This window comes from Telmatherina bonti (genome assembly GCF_933228915.1).
Source record: "Telmatherina bonti genome assembly, chromosome: 22".
NCBI classification, from domain to species: Eukaryota; Metazoa; Chordata; class Actinopteri; order Atheriniformes; family Telmatherinidae; genus Telmatherina; species Telmatherina bonti.
In genome coordinates, this window is record NC_136631.1 from 23,498,062 (window position 1) to 23,516,962 (window position 18,901).

At 41.6% G+C, this 18,901-nt stretch overlaps 1 protein-coding gene across 1 annotated transcript in view; it reads left to right on the forward strand.

Moving 5' to 3' along the window:
• Positions 1–2,562: 2,562 nt before the first annotated feature.
• grin3ba (glutamate receptor, ionotropic, N-methyl-D-aspartate 3Ba) overlaps positions 2,563–18,901 on the forward strand; it is a gene marked incomplete at both ends in the record, with an annotated part of 88,291 nt that continues 71,952 nt past the window's right edge. The window contains one exon of the mRNA XM_079262146.1: positions 2,563–3,096. Within this exon, the coding sequence (XP_079118272.1) occupies positions 2,563–3,096 (534 nt within the window). The remainder of the gene's footprint in view (positions 3,097–18,901) is intronic.

Here is an 18,901-nt window from a genome sequence, read left to right on the forward strand (position 1 = left end):
TGTAAGAAAACAACCTACACCAGATTAACAGCATCTGAATGAAAGATAAACAAGGAGAAGGCGACGGTATGACACAAGAACTGGGTTGGAAATCAGTGCCTGCTACAAGTCTTATGGGGCGAAGAATCCTCCCCAGAGTCTAGACCTCAGCAGTGTGTGATCATCTTGTCATTGAACAGAACAAAAGGCAGCCAAGAGCCAAAGAAAACCTTTGAATGTCAGTCAAAAAACTTGGAGAAGTATTCCCACAAGAAAGCTTCCTCAAGAGGGTTAAAGTTTGAATAGTATGCCTCTGAATTTGTACGATACATTGTGTTTACACATATTCTGTCAGGGTTTTTTTTTTTTTCTCAATACATTGCTGCATTCATTTCCTCTTTCTCCTGCAATATACAAAATATAAATAAATAAGACAAGCAGAGACTCACTTTACCCAGTACTGTATGTCCTTCATGGCAGGTTTGTTGCTGTTTGTGAGAACTTGTGATGGTATAAGTACTCTTAAACCAAACTGCAAAAATTGATTTTAAAGTATGGTCATTTTTTTCCCTCTGAAATTGTATATTATCAACAGCGTCTGGGTTTCTTTTCATTTTTGGCAGATGAATGTAACATCTTAAAGGCCTATGTGCTTGCTAACAAAACAGCAAAGATAACTGTGTTTAGCTGGAAAAATGTTCGACTCAGATCAGGGGTATTACTGTTGTTGGGGATAAAATGTGCCATTGTGGTTACAGATGCACCTTAGCAGCTTAGCTCTTGTACATTTCCGCATTTCATACGAGACACCTTGTCAGGAACTTGACTGTCCCCAATGATTACGGCATTTCAAAAGCTATAAGGCTAACTGAAATATATTTGGATATGCTCTGCTTGTACTTGGCTATGCCCAGCTTCAACAAGTACCAGAGGGAGTGTGTGAGAGGAGCCATACAAGTTTAATGTTGCTGTTTCTGCAGCAGAACAAAGCCTACAGTGTTGGTTTTCATCTGTACTCCATATGGAGCAAGTGGAGCATGAGTAACAGGAAGAGCGCTAAGAAGATACTTTTTTTTTTTCTTCTCCCCAACAACTGTTTCAGATTTATCAGTAAAACGAGATGCTTTCACACCAGGTCACCCAGCAAGGCGTGAAATGACTTGTTGATCCCTGGAATGTGAGTGTGGGTGAAAATGGGAAAGAGAGGAAAAAAGGTAGCCATGCGGTTACATGCAGGTTGGTCAGAGAAACTTTCCCATGTCAGGCCTCAGACTGAAAATGGCCCTGGAGCTTCAGCTGACTCTAAAAATCATTGAGAGTGACAGAGAAAGGAAATCACAGACAAAAAAAAACCAAAGCATCTTAGGCAGACAATCCAGAAGATGTCAGAAAAATTGACTGTGGAGACCATGGGAACAGATACTTCCCTTGTCAGACATTCAAATTTACTGGATGTCCTGCTCCAGAGATGGCACACCAGATGGGGGCTATGGGCTATTGAATGTATGAATGAAGGACTGAGTGCTGTCCTTTGCTTGAAGCTAAATTAACATGCACAGTAGATCTCTTTTATGGCACTGGCGCTGTCCGTGGTGCTGAAAAGACGTGGTTACACAACGCGTAATGCTCTGCTTGGACGGCAGGGAGGATGTGGGGATAAATCTCGGGGGGGAAAATTGAGATCTCAGCGAGCTATTAGTTTTGTGTCGGCCAACCGGGCAGGAACATCACAGTTTGAGCCCCAAAGGCGCTTCAAAGTGGCCCATTACCTCAGAAAACAAACGACCGCCATTTATTAAAGGATTCGACATATCAGGGAAACTTCCAATTCTTCTTCTTCTTTTTTGTTTTAAAAACCTAAAATTAATCTTTTAGAGATCTGAAGCCAGGGAATGTTCACAATACACATTTCAATAAGATCACTGATTTCCTTTTAGTCAATTTAAGGAAACTTCCAAGATGCTTGTGAATTTACCTGCTGCCGTTGAATCAAAACATTTAATCAGACGAGTTAAAATAACTCATTTTATTCAGGGGAAGGTAATAATTTCAATAAATGAATGCACAAGGTGACATTCCTGCGTTTTTCTTTGCAGTGATCCAAAATTCAAATGTGCATTTTCCCCAGGAGGAGCAGAACGAAATGTTATCCAAGAAGATTTCCTTAAAATTCACCAAGAGGCAAGCTCCGTGAGAGGTTAGATTATTGGCGGGCAGACACACATACACACGCGCGCGCGCGCGCGCGCAGCAACTCGCTGAAACGCACTCACGCGCACTTTCCAGCTGGTGCTCCTTCCTCCAGCAGACTGACAGAAGCGGGGCGACCGCTCTAAGCTGTGAGCGCTCATCTCTGCTCTCCTCCACCAGCGCGTCTTTTTACAGTTGGCATAGAAACTTTGAAGAGGTGAGGGGAGAAACGTCAAAACGCCGACAAATTACAGCCGACAAAAGAAAAGGGGGGACAGAAAAGAGCCATCAAGTCCGAGAAGAGCAGTAGAGCCGGGTGGAAAAAGAGGGGAGCTATGCCATCTCCCGCCGAGCAGAGCCCAGTCCTCCTCAGTTGCGTGTCGGAGCTACAGCATGGTGTCTCTTTCTGGACTCTGGACCCACTGCCTTGCCCCGAGGAGAACTCATCTCCTTCTCCTCTCTGCCAGGTCGCTCCTGCTGCTTCTCTTATTAGCCACCTTTTCCTCCTCCGAGCCCTGCTTGCTGCACCCGGAGTCTTGCCACATCCTGGCGCGGATAGGACACACCGTGCGCCTCGGTGCGCTCTTGCCGACCCGCCAGCCGGCACGGATACAAAACGCGCTCAACCGCGCCCTGGCCAGCATTCGGCACCAAAGCGGAGGGGCAGACTCCACCACCACAGCCTCGCAGCCGGCTCCCCTGCTGCCCTACAACCTCAGCCTGGAGATTGTGGCACGGTCGCCCTCGGGTTGGGACCCAGAGTCCTTGTCCCGTAGTGCCTGTCAGGACCTGGTGGTCAGAGGTGTGTCAGCAATGCTCGCTTTTCCTCGCTCCAGGGAAGAGCTGATCCAAGTGGAGTTCCTTTCCTCTTTCATGGAGATCCCCTTCATCTCCATCCTGGAGGACACAGAGCCCCTTGTGACGAAGGTAAAGCTGGCTTGTGTGTGTGTTTCTGAACTGTCCCTAGCACCTGTAGCTTCTTACAGCTATAATAAATAACAGAAAAAGAGTCACTTTGGCATATAATAAGGCTTTTATGTTCCCTTCGCCTCTTCCTGAAATAAACAGGAACCAAAGGCAAAACTGAGCTGACACTTGGCAATGACCCTTTGACTGATCCTCTTGCTTGTGGCCACGACTTTCTCGTCTGAGCTGTTGCTAAATGTTTCTCACCAGCCAAATATTAAGTCTTGGAACGGCAAAATGGATGCTTTAAGGGGAAGTAATTGTACCCAGGATAATGAGGGCAATTATCCTTGAGCTTAATCTACAAGGATGATTCAAATAACAAAGTTAGAAACAGAAACAGTGAAAATGTAATGAAGATCATTTGAGCCTCAGATGCATTGTCTCAGATTTAAACATAGAAACGACATCTTCCAGCAAGTCTGATGTCAGTTTGAGTTTAGTTAAGCAATGTGGTGAACCTGCAGGCCCTCAACATGCATGTTTAATATCTGGTATGGACAGAAACCTCAAGCCATTTTTTTCTCTCTCTCTCTCTCTCTTTAAGCTCTAAATTTTGTATGTGTGTGTGTTTACAGAGTCTGATTCAGTGTGAGCCAAAACAGAAATGTGTGCATATTTGTTTGAAGATGGTTTTTTGGCACCTGTCTGAGTGGATTCAGTCAGTCGGGATGGTGTCAGATAGCTGTTGCAAAGATGTGTCACCCCTACACCTCATGCTATTTGTGTGATCACATATTTCTTCTTTTTATTTGTGTTTTGCTGCTCTCTCTGTGTACAGATTAGGTGGACAAGAAGTGTGTGTGCGAGTGTGTCATGTTAGTATTCCCAGCAGCAAGTGTAGAGCTCCTTGCCAGTCAGTCAATCCAGCTCCTGCCATATCCGCCTCTATCCAACTGAGCAGCCAACTGCATCCCTCTGTCACACACTCATTTGAGTGTATGCACTCCCGCACTGGGGGTGGGGGGCAACCACCACACACATCGATGGCCACATGCACATAAAGAGGACTTTCAACTTTCACACAGGTTCAGCTGAGGCATCCTCACACTCTGGCTAGCAGGGAGCAGCAGAAGGACGGAGAGGAGAGGAAATGAGGGAGAAGAGGTTAGAGGAAGAGCTACAGTTTCATTCTGAAATCTTTGTGTCTCTTTTTCAACAACGGATTGCTCATTCTGTTTCAATCAAGCTTGCGTGAATGAGAAGTCAAACCACTTGACGAATGTGTTGGCAATGCAAGGAGATAAGCAGGGTAAGAGGAGAGGAAGGAACAGGATGGGGTGGGAAAAGGGAGAGGGCTTTTCTTTTTTTCTTTTTTCTTTTTTTTTTTTAGCTGTGGGAGGCTATTCAGTTCTGCAGAACTGTGCCAAGCAGTCAATTGGCAAAATAAGGGGGGAAAAAATCACTCTTTTCCTTTGTGTCTTGGTGGCACGGCCTTTTCAATATTTTCAGCAATAATTCCAAGCATAATTTATGTCCAAACGGATGCCTGTTTTGGTTTGCCTTTATGTTTACAAGGAAAAGCATTTCAGCCTCATATTAAATTCATGATTTCATTTCTTCTTAGTGGCGGGCCGCTGTGTCTTGGTTTATTGAAGGATATGTGCTCAACTTTTCTGGCCAGATTATGTTTGTAAGCTGCAAAGAATAGTGGCTACAGTTGCAAGGACCAGAAATTGGAAACGAATCAAACACAAATCTTTCAGATTTTTATTCAAAAGCACAAAAATATTTTGTTTCGTGTTTTGCGGTTTTCTGACATATTGACTCATTTGCTGCCAAAAAACGGATGCATTTATAATCATTTAATTTATTGACAGAAAAAAAAAAGAGTGGCATTGTGGCACCAAATTTAATTTATCAGGAGTGGCAGGGATGGATTGAAATGCTTTCTTTCTTACACTGTGGTGCACTTGGTATGGGAGCAATGGGAGGAATAATAGCAGGCTGGTTGGAGGTGGGACAGGCTCTCAGACACACATGAAGAGGGTACCGACCAGGAGGTTAGGTCAACAGGGAGGCACATTGTTTGGCTGCTCAAACATGGAGCACCGGTTGCACTGCTGATAGCAAATCACAGAAACAGGAGATATCATTTTAATTAAAAATGCAATTTACATTTTTACATCAGCAGGGAGGAGTGCTCCTGAGATGGGAAGGAGGGCTTGAGAAAGACAGACACAAAACAAACACCTCTGCCAGAAAATGTGCTGGATCTGTCTCAGACTGATCCAAATGAGGAGGTGTGTTTTTCTTTAATTTTGGAACGAATCGTTGCCCCGAGGTTTTTGAAATTGTGATTTTTCTTCAGGGCAATGGGATTTGTACCCAAGTTTTTGTGATTGGCAGAATCTGTCTCTGAGAAAGAAACAGAAGCAGAATTAAACAGAATTTATTTCAGCATGGTGAATGAAACTCTTTGTGCTCCTTCCCAAGTTTTAAGTAAAGGCTACACACACATTTAAAAATCCCAGAGAATACACAGCTTTTTCAAGTGTTTCAGGAATTGATCAGTTGATATGGATCATACTGTTTTCCTCCTCTCAGCTAGTTTGGCCATATTAAATTTTCCATGTGACTTCAAAGAAAAAGAAAAAGGGATCAGTGCCATCTTTGCTCATTTCTCCTTTCAGAAAGTCAAATACTTGCAAAATATTCCCATGTCACAAAGATGCTAAAATTCCTTCATGGCTGCAGAAACTTAGAGATTAAAGGACACAGGCAGACGGAGGGATGGAAAGGCAGACATAGACAGGGGTCAGTTGTCCATCTGTGTTTTCCTCCCTCTCTCTCTCTGCTTGGTCACACAGAGCTTTGCAAGTATGTGATGCGCCTCAACAAGGAAGTGCTTATTCCTCTCTACCTACTTAAGCTAATTAGAACCACTGTGTGACCCCCAACTGTAAATCTCTCTCGCCCATCTTTGGTGAGCAGGATGACAGCCAGGAGAGGAGAAGAGAGGAGAGAAGAGGAGAAGCGAGGCGAGGGGGAAGAGGAGACAGAGCAGGGAGGGGAACGAAGAAGGAAATGGGCTTCAAATTCCCATTAGGTCCATTATAGCTATTTGGGCAGGTGATTTTCTCATCAGAAGCTTTTTATGCAATCAGACTAAGAAATTTAATTGAGGACTTTGAATGTGGAAAAATGAAAATAAAATAATAACCTTGATTAACCCCAAAATGGGTGAAATGGGGTTTTGAATTGATATTCCACAGCCATGTTAGTATGTGGAAAATGCTCATGCTGTCATTATTAAATAAACTGAAATGTTTGTGTGCAATTTGGCAACAGATGTAATTGAAAAGGAACATCTATGCATTAATAATGTGGCCAGATTCTATACAGCACGGCCTGACTAGACAATTCCAGATTTACTGATAATATCGCAGAAATTATTTTGTGGATCATGATTTCTATTTGGAGGATGCATTAGCAGCGAGAGCTGAAGGAAATGGTTTTGCTGATTCCTGAATGTGATTAGGTGAGTGGGATGGTATGGTGCGAATTCATTATTTGTCATTCTTCACAGTGGAAGCTGTGTTCCTGCATATCACTACACTCCCAGTTGCACTTAATACTATTGCAATACATCTTGGAAGTGTTCCACAAAGTAAAATGTACAAGACTCAATTTCACAGAGTCTAATTTCAATTACTTTTTTTCCGCTTTGAAGTTTATTTAACTCTGAAAGAAATAAAAAAAAAAAAAAAATCCTATTTTATCACAACCTACTAACTCTAACTACTCTACAGAGGAGCTTTTCATTCCTGTTTCATAAAGTTTAGTTCAAACTTGCTGCATATACACACTGCAGTACAAAAGCTTATTATCCCTAACATCTGCCGCTCCTTGCATATGAAACGATGATGATAATTTGATCCGAATCTGTAACTGAGCTTATTTTGCCGCTGAACTTTAAGTCCTTCTGAATCATAACGTTATCTGAATGCTTAAAGAGCATATCTTGATGTCATTATCCCTATCACTAAAATGTGACTATAATACACACTCATACAGCCGTGCAATGTATTATTCATGAGGTTTTTACCGTTTATCTTTAAGAATAACCTTTGTCGTTCTAGTAGGTAACCACATTCTTCTCTGCAATCTATCCATCCTGCATTCTTTCATTAAGTCACATTTTCTTTTTAATGGCATACCTCATTCTGCTTAGTAAAATGAAGATTAGTACAGTAAAAAACCCAATTTGCGACTTTGAATGAAATTACATTTTAATCCTGGGACCCTGCTGAATAATACACATTGTGGCTCTGAGCTAGCCTTGCTCTCAGAGGACACACATGCTGCACACGCATTCTCACACACGTACACGTGCGTACATTCACACACACACATATGCATGTACGTGTGGGTTCACAGAGGAGTACATGCACGGGCCTCAAACAAATGTATATTCGCATACAGTGTCTGCTATGTGCTCACTAAAGGTTATTAAGCCTAATGAGGCTTTACAAGGCCATGCTGCCTTTAGTGTTTTCTTTGGGATGAAGAGGGGATTTGTGCCCTGGCCACAGTGGAATAAACGAACGAGAGGGACAAAACTCGCGCTTTACCAGAGCTGCAGGCAAACTGACAGTTTGAGACAAGCAGGCCACTTAATGCAAACAGCTCAAAGCTTTTTCTTTATTAGCGTTATGATGACAGTTCACCGCAGTCTTGACTGAGCCAGATTAATTGAGCAGAGCAGAAACAGTGGAGTATGTATTACCTAAAGGACCATGGGTCTGCTTGAGCTGCTCAGTATGACGTTTGAGTTTGTGTTCCAATATTCGGATTGTGTTTGCCTTTTGTTTTTGCCTTTGGTGAAACAATTGTCTCCTGTAATCCCATACCGATTCAAGGTTTTTTCTGCAGAGCTCAAAAGTAAATTAAGAACTTCAATGGTGGAAAAAGAAGAAGAAGGAAAAGTGAATAAGGACTTGTGTACCCAGTAGGAAAACAGACGTGGGTTTTAATTGTATGGAATTAAGTTATTAATAGGTTGTGATCCATGGCGGTATGTAGGGTAAGAGGAAAGGAGTTACTAACAAACCCAGAAAGGAGGAGATATTGTGTTTTAGTATAACAGCAGTGATCAAGGAATGAAGTAATAAAGATATAAAGTCTGAAGAACAGCTGTTAAAGGATTGATCTGATGAGAAAAAAATGTATTTGAAGTAACATTTGAAGAAAAGACAAACTGCAGCGATGGCCAAGACGGCAGAAAGTAAGTTAAGAGGGAAGAAGACATCGAGGGGAAAAGCAAGCAATCACTTGCATGAAGGGACGGACCCATGAAAGCTGGATCAAGGAAAAAAAGGTCAGAGTGTTAGAACTAAGGAGGGGAGGATAAAGGAAGAAGAAATAGAACTGGGTGGGAGGTGAAATGGAAAGAAGGGATTGACAGAAGGGAAAAAAGATCAAAGTTAGCTGGGACTGGAGAAGGATGCTGGAGGCTGGGAGGTATTTTGTGCAGATTTTTCTTATCAAACACACGAGATAATATGGTAATGAAACCAGGTGTCATTTTTCAACCCCAACCAAATGATGTTCGTTTCTAAACCTAGAAGGAGACCATTTCCTAGACCTAATTAAACAACGAGTCAAAAGTTTCTTGGGGAAGTTTAAATGAATCATTATATCGAGTATTGGGATTTTGCTTTTGTCTCGTGTTCAACAAGCTTTCCTCTCCAGCTCCCTTGCATTGATCTAGTCAGAAGTCACCACAGAGAAATAAGGGCTTCATTTCTGTACTCAAAGGTCCAGTTCACAGAGATTTAGGCCCAACCCTATTTCTCTAATTTACCCCTAGCCCTTGCCATTTACCAGTTAAAACAGCACTACAAGGGGTACGGCTGAAAGTCAACCCCTACGTACTGGGACACCGCTTCAACAATCGCGTATGTCATCGGTCGTCACCTCTGGCCTTTACTTAAGCAGACACAAAGGGTATGGTTACATGGTGTTTTTTAATTCAGAATTAATCATTCGGAATTAAATAATTTAGAATGAACATATTCCCCTATGAGTTTCCATGAAAATACTAATTCCAAATGGAGGTTTACATGAAACACGTCCTCAATTAATTCCTCTTTAGAGCGGCAGGTTGGGAAGGGTTCTGATTGGACAGAGGCAGCACGTACGTGTAACCCATACCAGAAATAAACAACGTTGGCTCCCTGCTTCTTGTCTTTTCAGTCACAACTTGTAAAAACTACATAATAAGTACTAGTTTTGGTTCAGTTTCAGTATTTTCATTATAAATTTGAAGTACCAGCTCAACGCCAGCATACTACTTCACTTTTTGCAGCAACTGAGAAGAAGGAGAAAGATACCACAGAACATGGGAGGCAAAACAACGCGCGTTACTGGGACAGGATAAGGTAACGAGCATGTGGAATTAACATAGAGCGGAATGAAGGTTTACATGACAGAGGAATTAAATAGATCGGAATTAAAATGCGAATAAACCAGCCACTTACATCAGAATTAAGTTTAATTCTGAATAGAAATTTGCATTAGGAACTGTTTACATGGTAATTTTTCATCAGTTTAAAGCGGAATTAACTTTTATTCGGAATTAAACAGGAATTAAAACTCCCATGCAAACCTACGGAATAAACTGTTGCTGGAAATCTTGACAGATCATGCTGTCTGCAGTTGTGGCGATCTCTCTTGCGTGGGCTTTTGGCATCCTTTAATGTGTAGCATGGACACTCACAGTTCATTCACAACTTCAATTTCATGCATCGGCTGATCTCTCAAGTCACAAACACTCTGCTTCATTAAAGTTAACATTAACATTACATAGATTTGTACATGACATTCCCACATGTTGTATCGCACAATGCCTTCAGTGTATCTGAAGATCAGCAGCGAGGTTGCTGAAGTTTGTATTGAAAATTTTATCACTGTACATTATTCAGCACCGCTAGTGTTCAGCCTGCTAACATAAATGTTACTGACGCCTCAACAACGTACCAGGGAGTTTTGTTTGTGTGCATTTTATGAAGAAAATGACCAATGCACACAGAAGCAATGTTAAAATAGACAATAAAACATTTGTTTATATTTTTAAAGTTTATTAATGAAATTACACATTTTTTAACCTCTTTCGACTCGGTAAGCCTTTTTGCAAAAACACATAGCCTACTTCCAGACTTTCTGCATCCACCTAAAGTTCAAACTCCATGGAGCTTTTGGTTGTTCAGCTGTTTGTTGCTGAATATGTTTGCCATGCTGTTACAGTATGTGGCAACTGTGTGCAGAACAACAAATCTTGGGCAGGTGGGCGTTAGTGATAAGGGCAGACCCCAGAAACAATCCTCACACACAGCAGCTATATAGAAGTTCCCATAGGCGTAGGTCAGAGGTGAAAGACAAGCAGACGGGAAAGGCAGACAGGAGGTAAGTCAGGGGAGAGAAGGTGAGAGACGTGCTGATGTGAGATTACACAGATGCTGACAGATGGCCGTGGGACACGGCTGAGCGAGTGCCAAAGCGACAGGTTAGCCAAACACCCGCAGCAAAGACGGAGAAATGGGGTAAATGTCTAGAAAGGAGAAAGACAAAATTCAAAAGAGTAACAAAGGAAGGGCAGAGAGTACGCATGAGAAACAGACACAGAACCAAACACATCCTGACAGACAAAGTGATTCAGACAGGTTGAGAGGAAGAAACAAGATTTAAAAACCGAGACGGAGACAGCAGAATGAAATGAGCAAGGAGGTAAGAAACAAAAGTGAGGAAAAAGAGTCCAGGAGGAGTGGAAATGTGGCACAGCTACAGCCTGTCAGTGATGAAGGCGTTTTAGAGGCAGGCATGTTATAGACAGGAGACTGAAAGATGGCAGACCCCAAGGTAACTTCTGTGTTCCTTCTAGGATATTTATGTTGTGAGTTGGCTTGAAAACAGGTGTGATTTAGAGCCCATCAGAACGGGCTTCAACCGCACCTGCCCTCAGAGGAAAGGCTGTCTTGACTTAGACATAAACAGTGCAACCAATGATATTCATACATTCACAAACTCACATTCTGACATCCTAAACACAAGTTGCAGTAAATGAATAGACAGACATCTCTTTGCCTGATGTTGGCTTTTCAGTTTTACATCCAAGTATCAAATATCAAGTCTGATCGTCACTTTTGTGTTAAGAGCAGAAAATGTTTTTACAGGCTTATTGCAACTGGATCCAAGTCGTTCAGTTAGCCATCTCCCATGGAATAGATTATTATGGAAATGTAGAATATGTACAGCATTTATGTTGGTGTCAAGGCTCTGACCTCATCCCTACTCGCAAGGAAACACTGAGCTCAACTCAGCAGGGAGTGGGGCGTTATTAGAGTGTGCAGGCATGCAGCAAAGAAAGAGCAGAGCACTGATGGCTTAAGTGCACCGCTGTGATTGAAAAGGTTTGCTGTGTCGGTAGCATGATGTGCATGTGGCAGCAAATCCAAGTAGGGTTATTTGAGCTAACTTTAAAAAATAAATAAACGCATATATCTATATCTATATATATATCAATCTCTCTCTCTCTCTCTCTCTCTCTCTCTCTCTCTCTCTCTCTCTCTCTCTCTCTCTCTCTCTATATATATATATATATATATATATATATATATATATATATATATATATATATGTATGTATAAATAGATACATATATATGTATCTATATATATATATATATATATATATAGATGCTTATATAGAACATAAATAGATAGATAGATAGATAGATAGATAGACAGACAGACATATAGATAGATACATAGTTAGTGTGTGTGTGTGTGTGTGTGTGTGTTTGTGTGTGTGTGTGTGTGTGTGTGTGTGTGTGTGTGTGTGTGTGTGTGTGTGTGTGTGTGTGAAAAAGTCCGACTCGCCTTGCTGCTTTCATAGGAATTAAGAGGGTAAGTAGCAGCCAAGTGCTGCTAATCAAACGTGCGTGATTTATTGATCATAATAAGTGTGAGCACATCTATTATAGCAAAGGTTTTAGCAATTTGCTCGTCTGGAGCTTTTAGGTTTAGGTTTTAAGTCAATGTCAAGGAAGAAAGACATCAGCACTCTTAGAAAAGTGACTCTTGTTGCTTTAGACTGTTCCGCTGATGAAAAGGACTGAAAGCCGCATTTGTGTTAGAAGCAAGATACAGGACCGGACCCCGGACAGGTCGGCAGTCATGTTGGATTCATTCAACTGGGATTAGTTTATGATCCCAAGGACAACATCAACTTCACAACAGATCGTCTAAAGAATAAAAGAGTCAAGGTATTGCAATGCATTACTAGACTAAAACGACTTGGCAATAACCTAAAAGATAGATAACATCATAAACCATCAGTTCAAACTACTGCAGCTGAAGTTGGTTTTACAAGTTAGTGAATCAGATGTTTAGCACAAGTGCAAAAGAGGCTGGAGTCAACCACAGCAGACAGCCTTCCTGCTACAGGTTGTGCAAAGAAGCTCATTAGACAATCCAGTACGTACTGACAGGATGTGAGAGACAGGCTTTAACACATGGAATAACCATGTAATAATAACCAAGTGGCTGGAGTAATGTTCAGGAACATTCTGTACCAAGTATGAAGAATGACAGAGCCAGGATATTGTAAGAGTGACAAAGTGGTGAAGGATTAACAGCCAGTGTTGTTGATAATAAACTGTAGAGGACAACGGTAGGAATATCAGGAAGAAAGAACATGGGAAGCTCAGAAAATATCAAAAGATGCGGTGGAACAGATGTCTGATGTGAAAGCAGTGACAGTCGAAAGTCAATTTAGGTGAAGATAGAAAAAAAATGTCCTGCGTACATTTCGAAAAGTTGTTGCTGGGCTTTGAATTCAACTTGATCTAAAGAATCTAACAGCAAATCAGGCATGAAATGTAAAACTACATTAAAGCAGCTCCAACTTTGACCCATTTTTGGCTGCACGTAGCTCCATGTGCAGATGGGCTCTTCTGCCTCTGCCTGCTTTTCACCTCCTCCAACAATCAGACAAACCGCAACAAAAATGTAATTTTCTTTGCAGGGGTAAAGATGTCACAACATGTCTTCTGACTGCCACCTCGACACAGATAAATGCACCCTGCACACAGCAGAAGTGCACACCATTCCTATAACCCTCCTGTAATCTACTCTAACTGCAATATACTTTATAGACACAGAGCTGCCGATGCAATTACACACACACAACCTCTCTCCCTCGTACTACACTCTTGAGGACAAGAAATGAAGTGAAATACACATTGGGACCCACTCAGACATTACAGTCACAGCTCTGCCTCACACACATAGTTATGAACAAGATTATATCTGTGTGTATCCATCATATACAAGCGGTTACCACTTTTTGGGAAGTCTTGTCTCTCTCTTGTGTTCTTTCTCTCGCTCGCTCTCTGTCTCTCTCTCTCTCTCTTTTCTTTATTGACCTCTGAATTGAAGCTGCCTCTATAGAGTAGAGCAGAGCAGAGCAGAAAGACGGATAAATCCTGAGCAATGTCCCAGGCTAACTTCAAGAGCAGAGGAAATGTCAAGATGATCTGATATTGATATGCACAACATCTAACTCATAAACTCTATTTATGGGATGGGAGGAGACGTGCAGACATGGTTCAGGCTTTGCAGAGTCACATCATACATGAATGCTGGAAACCAGATTTGATGGGGAGAGCATTGAAACAAATTGATGGGGAATGAGGCAAGAACACTGTAAATGAGATCTTCCTGGTGGAATGACATAAAGAGTCAAGAAGAGATGGAGAAATAAACGAGGAGAGGGGAAAAAACCTGTGAAAGGGTGAAGTGGAAAAGGATATGATCAATTTTCCTTCCTCATTGCCCTTCACAATAGAGGACGTATCATCCTCCAGATAGGGCTAAAGAAGCTTCCCCGTCACACTTATCTCATGCCAAGTCACGCTAGAGAACCGGGCAATATTTCACTCTAATTCAGGTCAGTAGCATTCATATATCTTGTTCCTAGCCCCAATTAGCTCAGCTGCTTTTTAAAGGAAGTAATGAAGAACATTGTCAAATTGCAACAATTAATAACACTTTCTAAGATTTATAGAACAGACAAGATCTGGAGTATTTGAAAACGGAAAGACGCACGTTTGAGTAAGATGACAAATTGTATTTAGCTAAGTAAATGAATAATATTTATCAGCTGGTGCTGGCTGTGAAAACATGATATAAATTTGACTGAGTTTGTTTATAGTCTTGGACGAGAGAAAAAAAAAAAAACCGGCTGGAGGTTTGATGCTGCTTTTGAAGCTGGAATCAGCATATAGCTGAGCTGAATCCATAAATCCTGAACTACCCCAGGCAAGGAAAGTGGACGGAGGGAAGATTTTTTTTTTTAATTGAGAAAAAAAAGAAATGGACAGACACATCTTATTTTTTTTTTCTGGGCATATTGCTTGTTACATTGCTTGTATCCCCCCCCCCTCTCTTTCTGTTTATGAGCAGTAGAGTGGACCAGCACACGTTTTTTGCCCAAGGCAGGTTGTTTATTTTAATTTTTTTCCAAATATGACACAAGAGTGAACTGGCACTGAGGCATGCAGGTGGAATGGTTTGGTTCAGAGACCTTTTTCGAGCAGGACAGCCGGGCAAAATGTTTGGATGGAGATATCGTTCACGCAGCTCACTCACTGGTGACTACAGCTGGGTGAGACTGGTCGGGTAGAAAATTGGGCTTGAGAAGCAGTATCTCAATTTGACTGAGTTCCCACATGAAACCAAATCTTGTTTTAAAGATTACATTTATTTTTTTATGCCACAAATGGGTTAATGTAAACTAGTGCATTGTCATTTATGCATATGAAAAAATTTTGCCTTATGCCCCCCCACCATCTGCCTGCATCTGCAGTCTGTAGCAGCATGACTACATATAATTTTGTCTTTTCTCTAAAGAAAATTAAAGGATGATGATTAGCTTGGAGTAAATTGCTCCTTCGGTAGAAAAGTTCTTGACAGGGGAGTAAAATTCACAGCGCTGTCCCGGCCTTGTCTAAAGGGGCCGCCGCACTTAAATATCAGCTACCAATAGATCTGAATCACAACATAAATCAGCCGCAGACTTGAAGTTGCCATTTAAATCATCATGAAACAGAATAGCTGTGCCAAGATTATGTAACAATTTTTAAATATATTACCCACATCCCATTACTCACATGTTTGCAACAGAAAAAAGACGAAGCATTGACATTCTAATTTCATGATTTCAGTATTTGTTGTTTTGTTTTGGGTTTTTTTTTTTTTTGTTTCATTGGCTTAAACTTAACGTAAACTTGGATTCTGCATGTGAGTCAACAGGCAGACTTTGCCATCTCTCTCATCTAGGTTCTTGTGTAAACAGTTTCTCATTGATGGAGTCCCTTTTTGTTTGCTCATTTGCTTTTTGGCTGAAGAAATAAAGCGAAAGCCTCTGACTCAGCAACACAATTGTATTGGGTTTTCCAGCAGCAGTTGATGCCACGCTTTGTTGAACAGTGTTAATTTTCGAAATGGTACAGTAGTAGAGTTGCAGGATTTATTGGCGGGCCTGTCTGCTCTGGTCAAGGAATGCCTGATTGTTCCCCGTCCGTTCTGTGTCAGCCTTAATCTGACCATCTCCACTGTATCAGCAGGGGGTTACAGGTTGACTGCCAAGGCTCTCCCAGCGGTGGCGGCACTCTGCCTGTGCCTTTTGTCTCAATACTGGATGTGGCAAAAAGCTGGTGTGTGCTTCTTTGGAAGTGTGAACATGCATTCCCTCCGTGTCTGGCTTTGGCACACACACACCCTTTTTGCACTTCTTTGATCTAAAGTTTGGTTTTATTATCACTCAACAGATTAAGTTGCCCACTGTAATATAAGATGATCTCATTTCTTCTCCTCCTGGGGTTTCAAGCACTATTTTTCCATCTTGATGTTAGAGCTGTGTTTGGCTTTTAAAAACCTATAAAAAATAAATTTCCATTCTTTTAAATAGCAGCAAATTAAAGGTTTCAATACTTTCTATTATAAAATGTTTTGAAAACCTGTTTCTAATATCCACACTTATTCAATATCCAGAGCCATTGTCCAGCTCAGAATTTGTAACATTAATGGCAACATCAGTCTGCCAAAGAGGTGACATTCAGTAATTCAGACATTCAGACTTTTATGCGAAAAAGTTTATCAAGACTGCATTTGTGCTCATGATGGTGTCACAGAAAGCTGCAGTCTGTGTGTGTGAGACGGCATTTGCCTTTTCATGAGATTGGACAATTCATCAAGTGAAGTATATTGTCAAAAGTCTCTGTAAAAAGATATTTTTCTTAAATATAATACAATCTGGGAGAGACAAATAGTTTAACTAGAAAGAAACATTTTTGGCCAAGAAATTGAGAAAAAAAAAGGGGGTTAATTACCCATACAGTTTATGATACTGTTAAATAATTGGGAGATAACCCAGAAATCTCAGTATGTGGGGGACAACAGTGAAAAATAAAGTAAGGCATCAACTGTTGAGGATTTTAAGCAAAAATAGGGAAACAATTTACTAAAACAACTACTGTTTAATTAAATAGAGAAGAAATCTGACATTTTTTCTTCCTGATTTGTCATCAACTTGAATGATTTGAAAGCTGTTGCATTCAATGATCAGTCATGTTTTATGCAGAATCAACTTTTTTCAGGTTTTCTTTTGTATGAACACTGTGATGATAACAGTGTTTGAGAAGCTGTTAAGTTGCAGGATTTTTCAGGCATTCGACGACTTTTTCCAGCTGACTTGTCATTATTAACTAAAGTGTTCATATAGAAATTTGATCCACTGGTGGCAATGAAGCTACACGTAAAATCTAATTGATTTCTTTCTTATTTATGCTCTCGTTTGAGATTTAATAAAAATCTGTTGGATCCATTCCCCCATAAACATGAACATTGAATGATTGTATTGTGGACACTGTGTGCTGTAGAAAGAGTACAGGTCAGGTGCAGGTTGTAATTCCTTGCTGGTACTTAAAGGATGAGATATTGATCGCAGCACATACAACTTATTTTCCCGCTTTAGGTAAATCATTTTGTGATTGATAGCTCTCAGACCTGGATGTGCCATCCCATGGACCACCTGCCTCCCCTCTCCATCCAGCCATTGGGGCAACCCTGCCTTCAAAATTAGCATCTGCTGCGCCTCCATTTATTATCAGTGGACATTTTCCAAAACATATTATTATATGCTGGTTCACTCTCTATAGCATGCCTGGAACTGTCCAGACCTAAGTGATTAGTTTTGCAGCGGTGGCAGAAATCGCCTGGAGGTAGATTGTCAGCGGTGAAGCCAGGAGGTCCTGCACAGGAAAGCACTCATTCCTCCAGCTGTTTAATTATGAGGGCAGCAGACCCCTGGGTGCATGACTCCTTTCTCCCTCCACGGTGGCTAGCTAACATACTCCGTTGAGTGCCTTTGATTGATCTGAAGCCATTTGAGGTGGCCGGGAAAAAACAAAGGCAGCGACAGAAAGAGAGGAGAGGTAGAAGAGGGCAGTGAAGTTCTGAGTGGAGGGACAGAGAGGCAGGAGCGCTGGAATGAAAAGAGCTGGATGGGAAAAGAAGGATGTCAGCAGGGAGGGCGGCATGGAAGAAGGAATATGGGAAGAGGGATGAAGGGAAGCGAGGCATGGATATATGGCAGAGGGATGAGAGGTGTAGCAGAAGGGGATGGTGGCGCCTTTCCTGGCGCAGCAGTTTCCCATACACACATCCACTCAGCTACACACAGATCCTAAGGTGTATTTACACACAAGCGTGAACAAAAAAAACACACTTTGTTAAACTGTTGTTAGGGCTCCCACAGCATCATGGGAACAAAGATGTGGACGTATTTGCATAAGTGAGTATTACACTCTGAGCCAGTGGACAGATGCGATGGCTGAAGTATAAGATGAAGCTTTCATTCGCTCTTTCTCTACCTATTTATTGCTTACACTTGTCTTTTTGCTCTCTTTTTTTTTTCCCCTCAGGGCAGAAAAATTCTCTCTTCCTACACTTTTCCCTTCTGTCTCCCTGCAAACATCCTCACCCAACAAACACATTGATCATGTGTGTTTGTTGCACAGCAAACATCCCCCCCCCCCCCCCCCCCCCCCCCCCCCTTCCGCCTTGCAACTTTTCCTCTTATCTGTTTTACTTAACTCCCAGTGTGAGAACTTTTTCAATTATCCCTGCCTCCACCTCTGAGGGTTAGGGACGAAGGCACTGTTTTGGCAGGATAAAGAGTCTGCAGAGGAGAGAGTGAGATGGGGGGGAAGAGAGGGATGAGAAGGGAGAGGAAAAGAAGTTAAGAGAGAGATTCCGCAGTGACTCTGTTCCAACAAGTCATCTTTCATTTTTATGACTTCAATCAAGTGTCCTTGAAGCCTAAATACACTCAGATCATGCACTCTTATACTGGCTGGAAGGCTAGGATGACTTTAAATATAATACCTGCACTGCCCACTGTAGGCGCCGATTTTAATGACTGCCATTTAGTTGCAAGCTGAGTCCTGTCTCTGCTCCGCTTTGGCACAGCTACTAAAAAGCACACTATTTACTTTTCAATTGTCTTCGCCATTGTCTCCAGTGTATCGCTGTCTGTTTTTCATTTTCCACCTGCAACTCTTTCTCCTCTTGCCTCTTTAACACTCTGTAGTTTTCTCTTAGCAGGAGACGCCTGCAGATTGTTACAGCGTTGCAGATTGGCCTCGCTTACAGTACCTCTGTTTTTACTGTTGTCTCATGCTTTTTGTGTGTGTAAGCTTTTT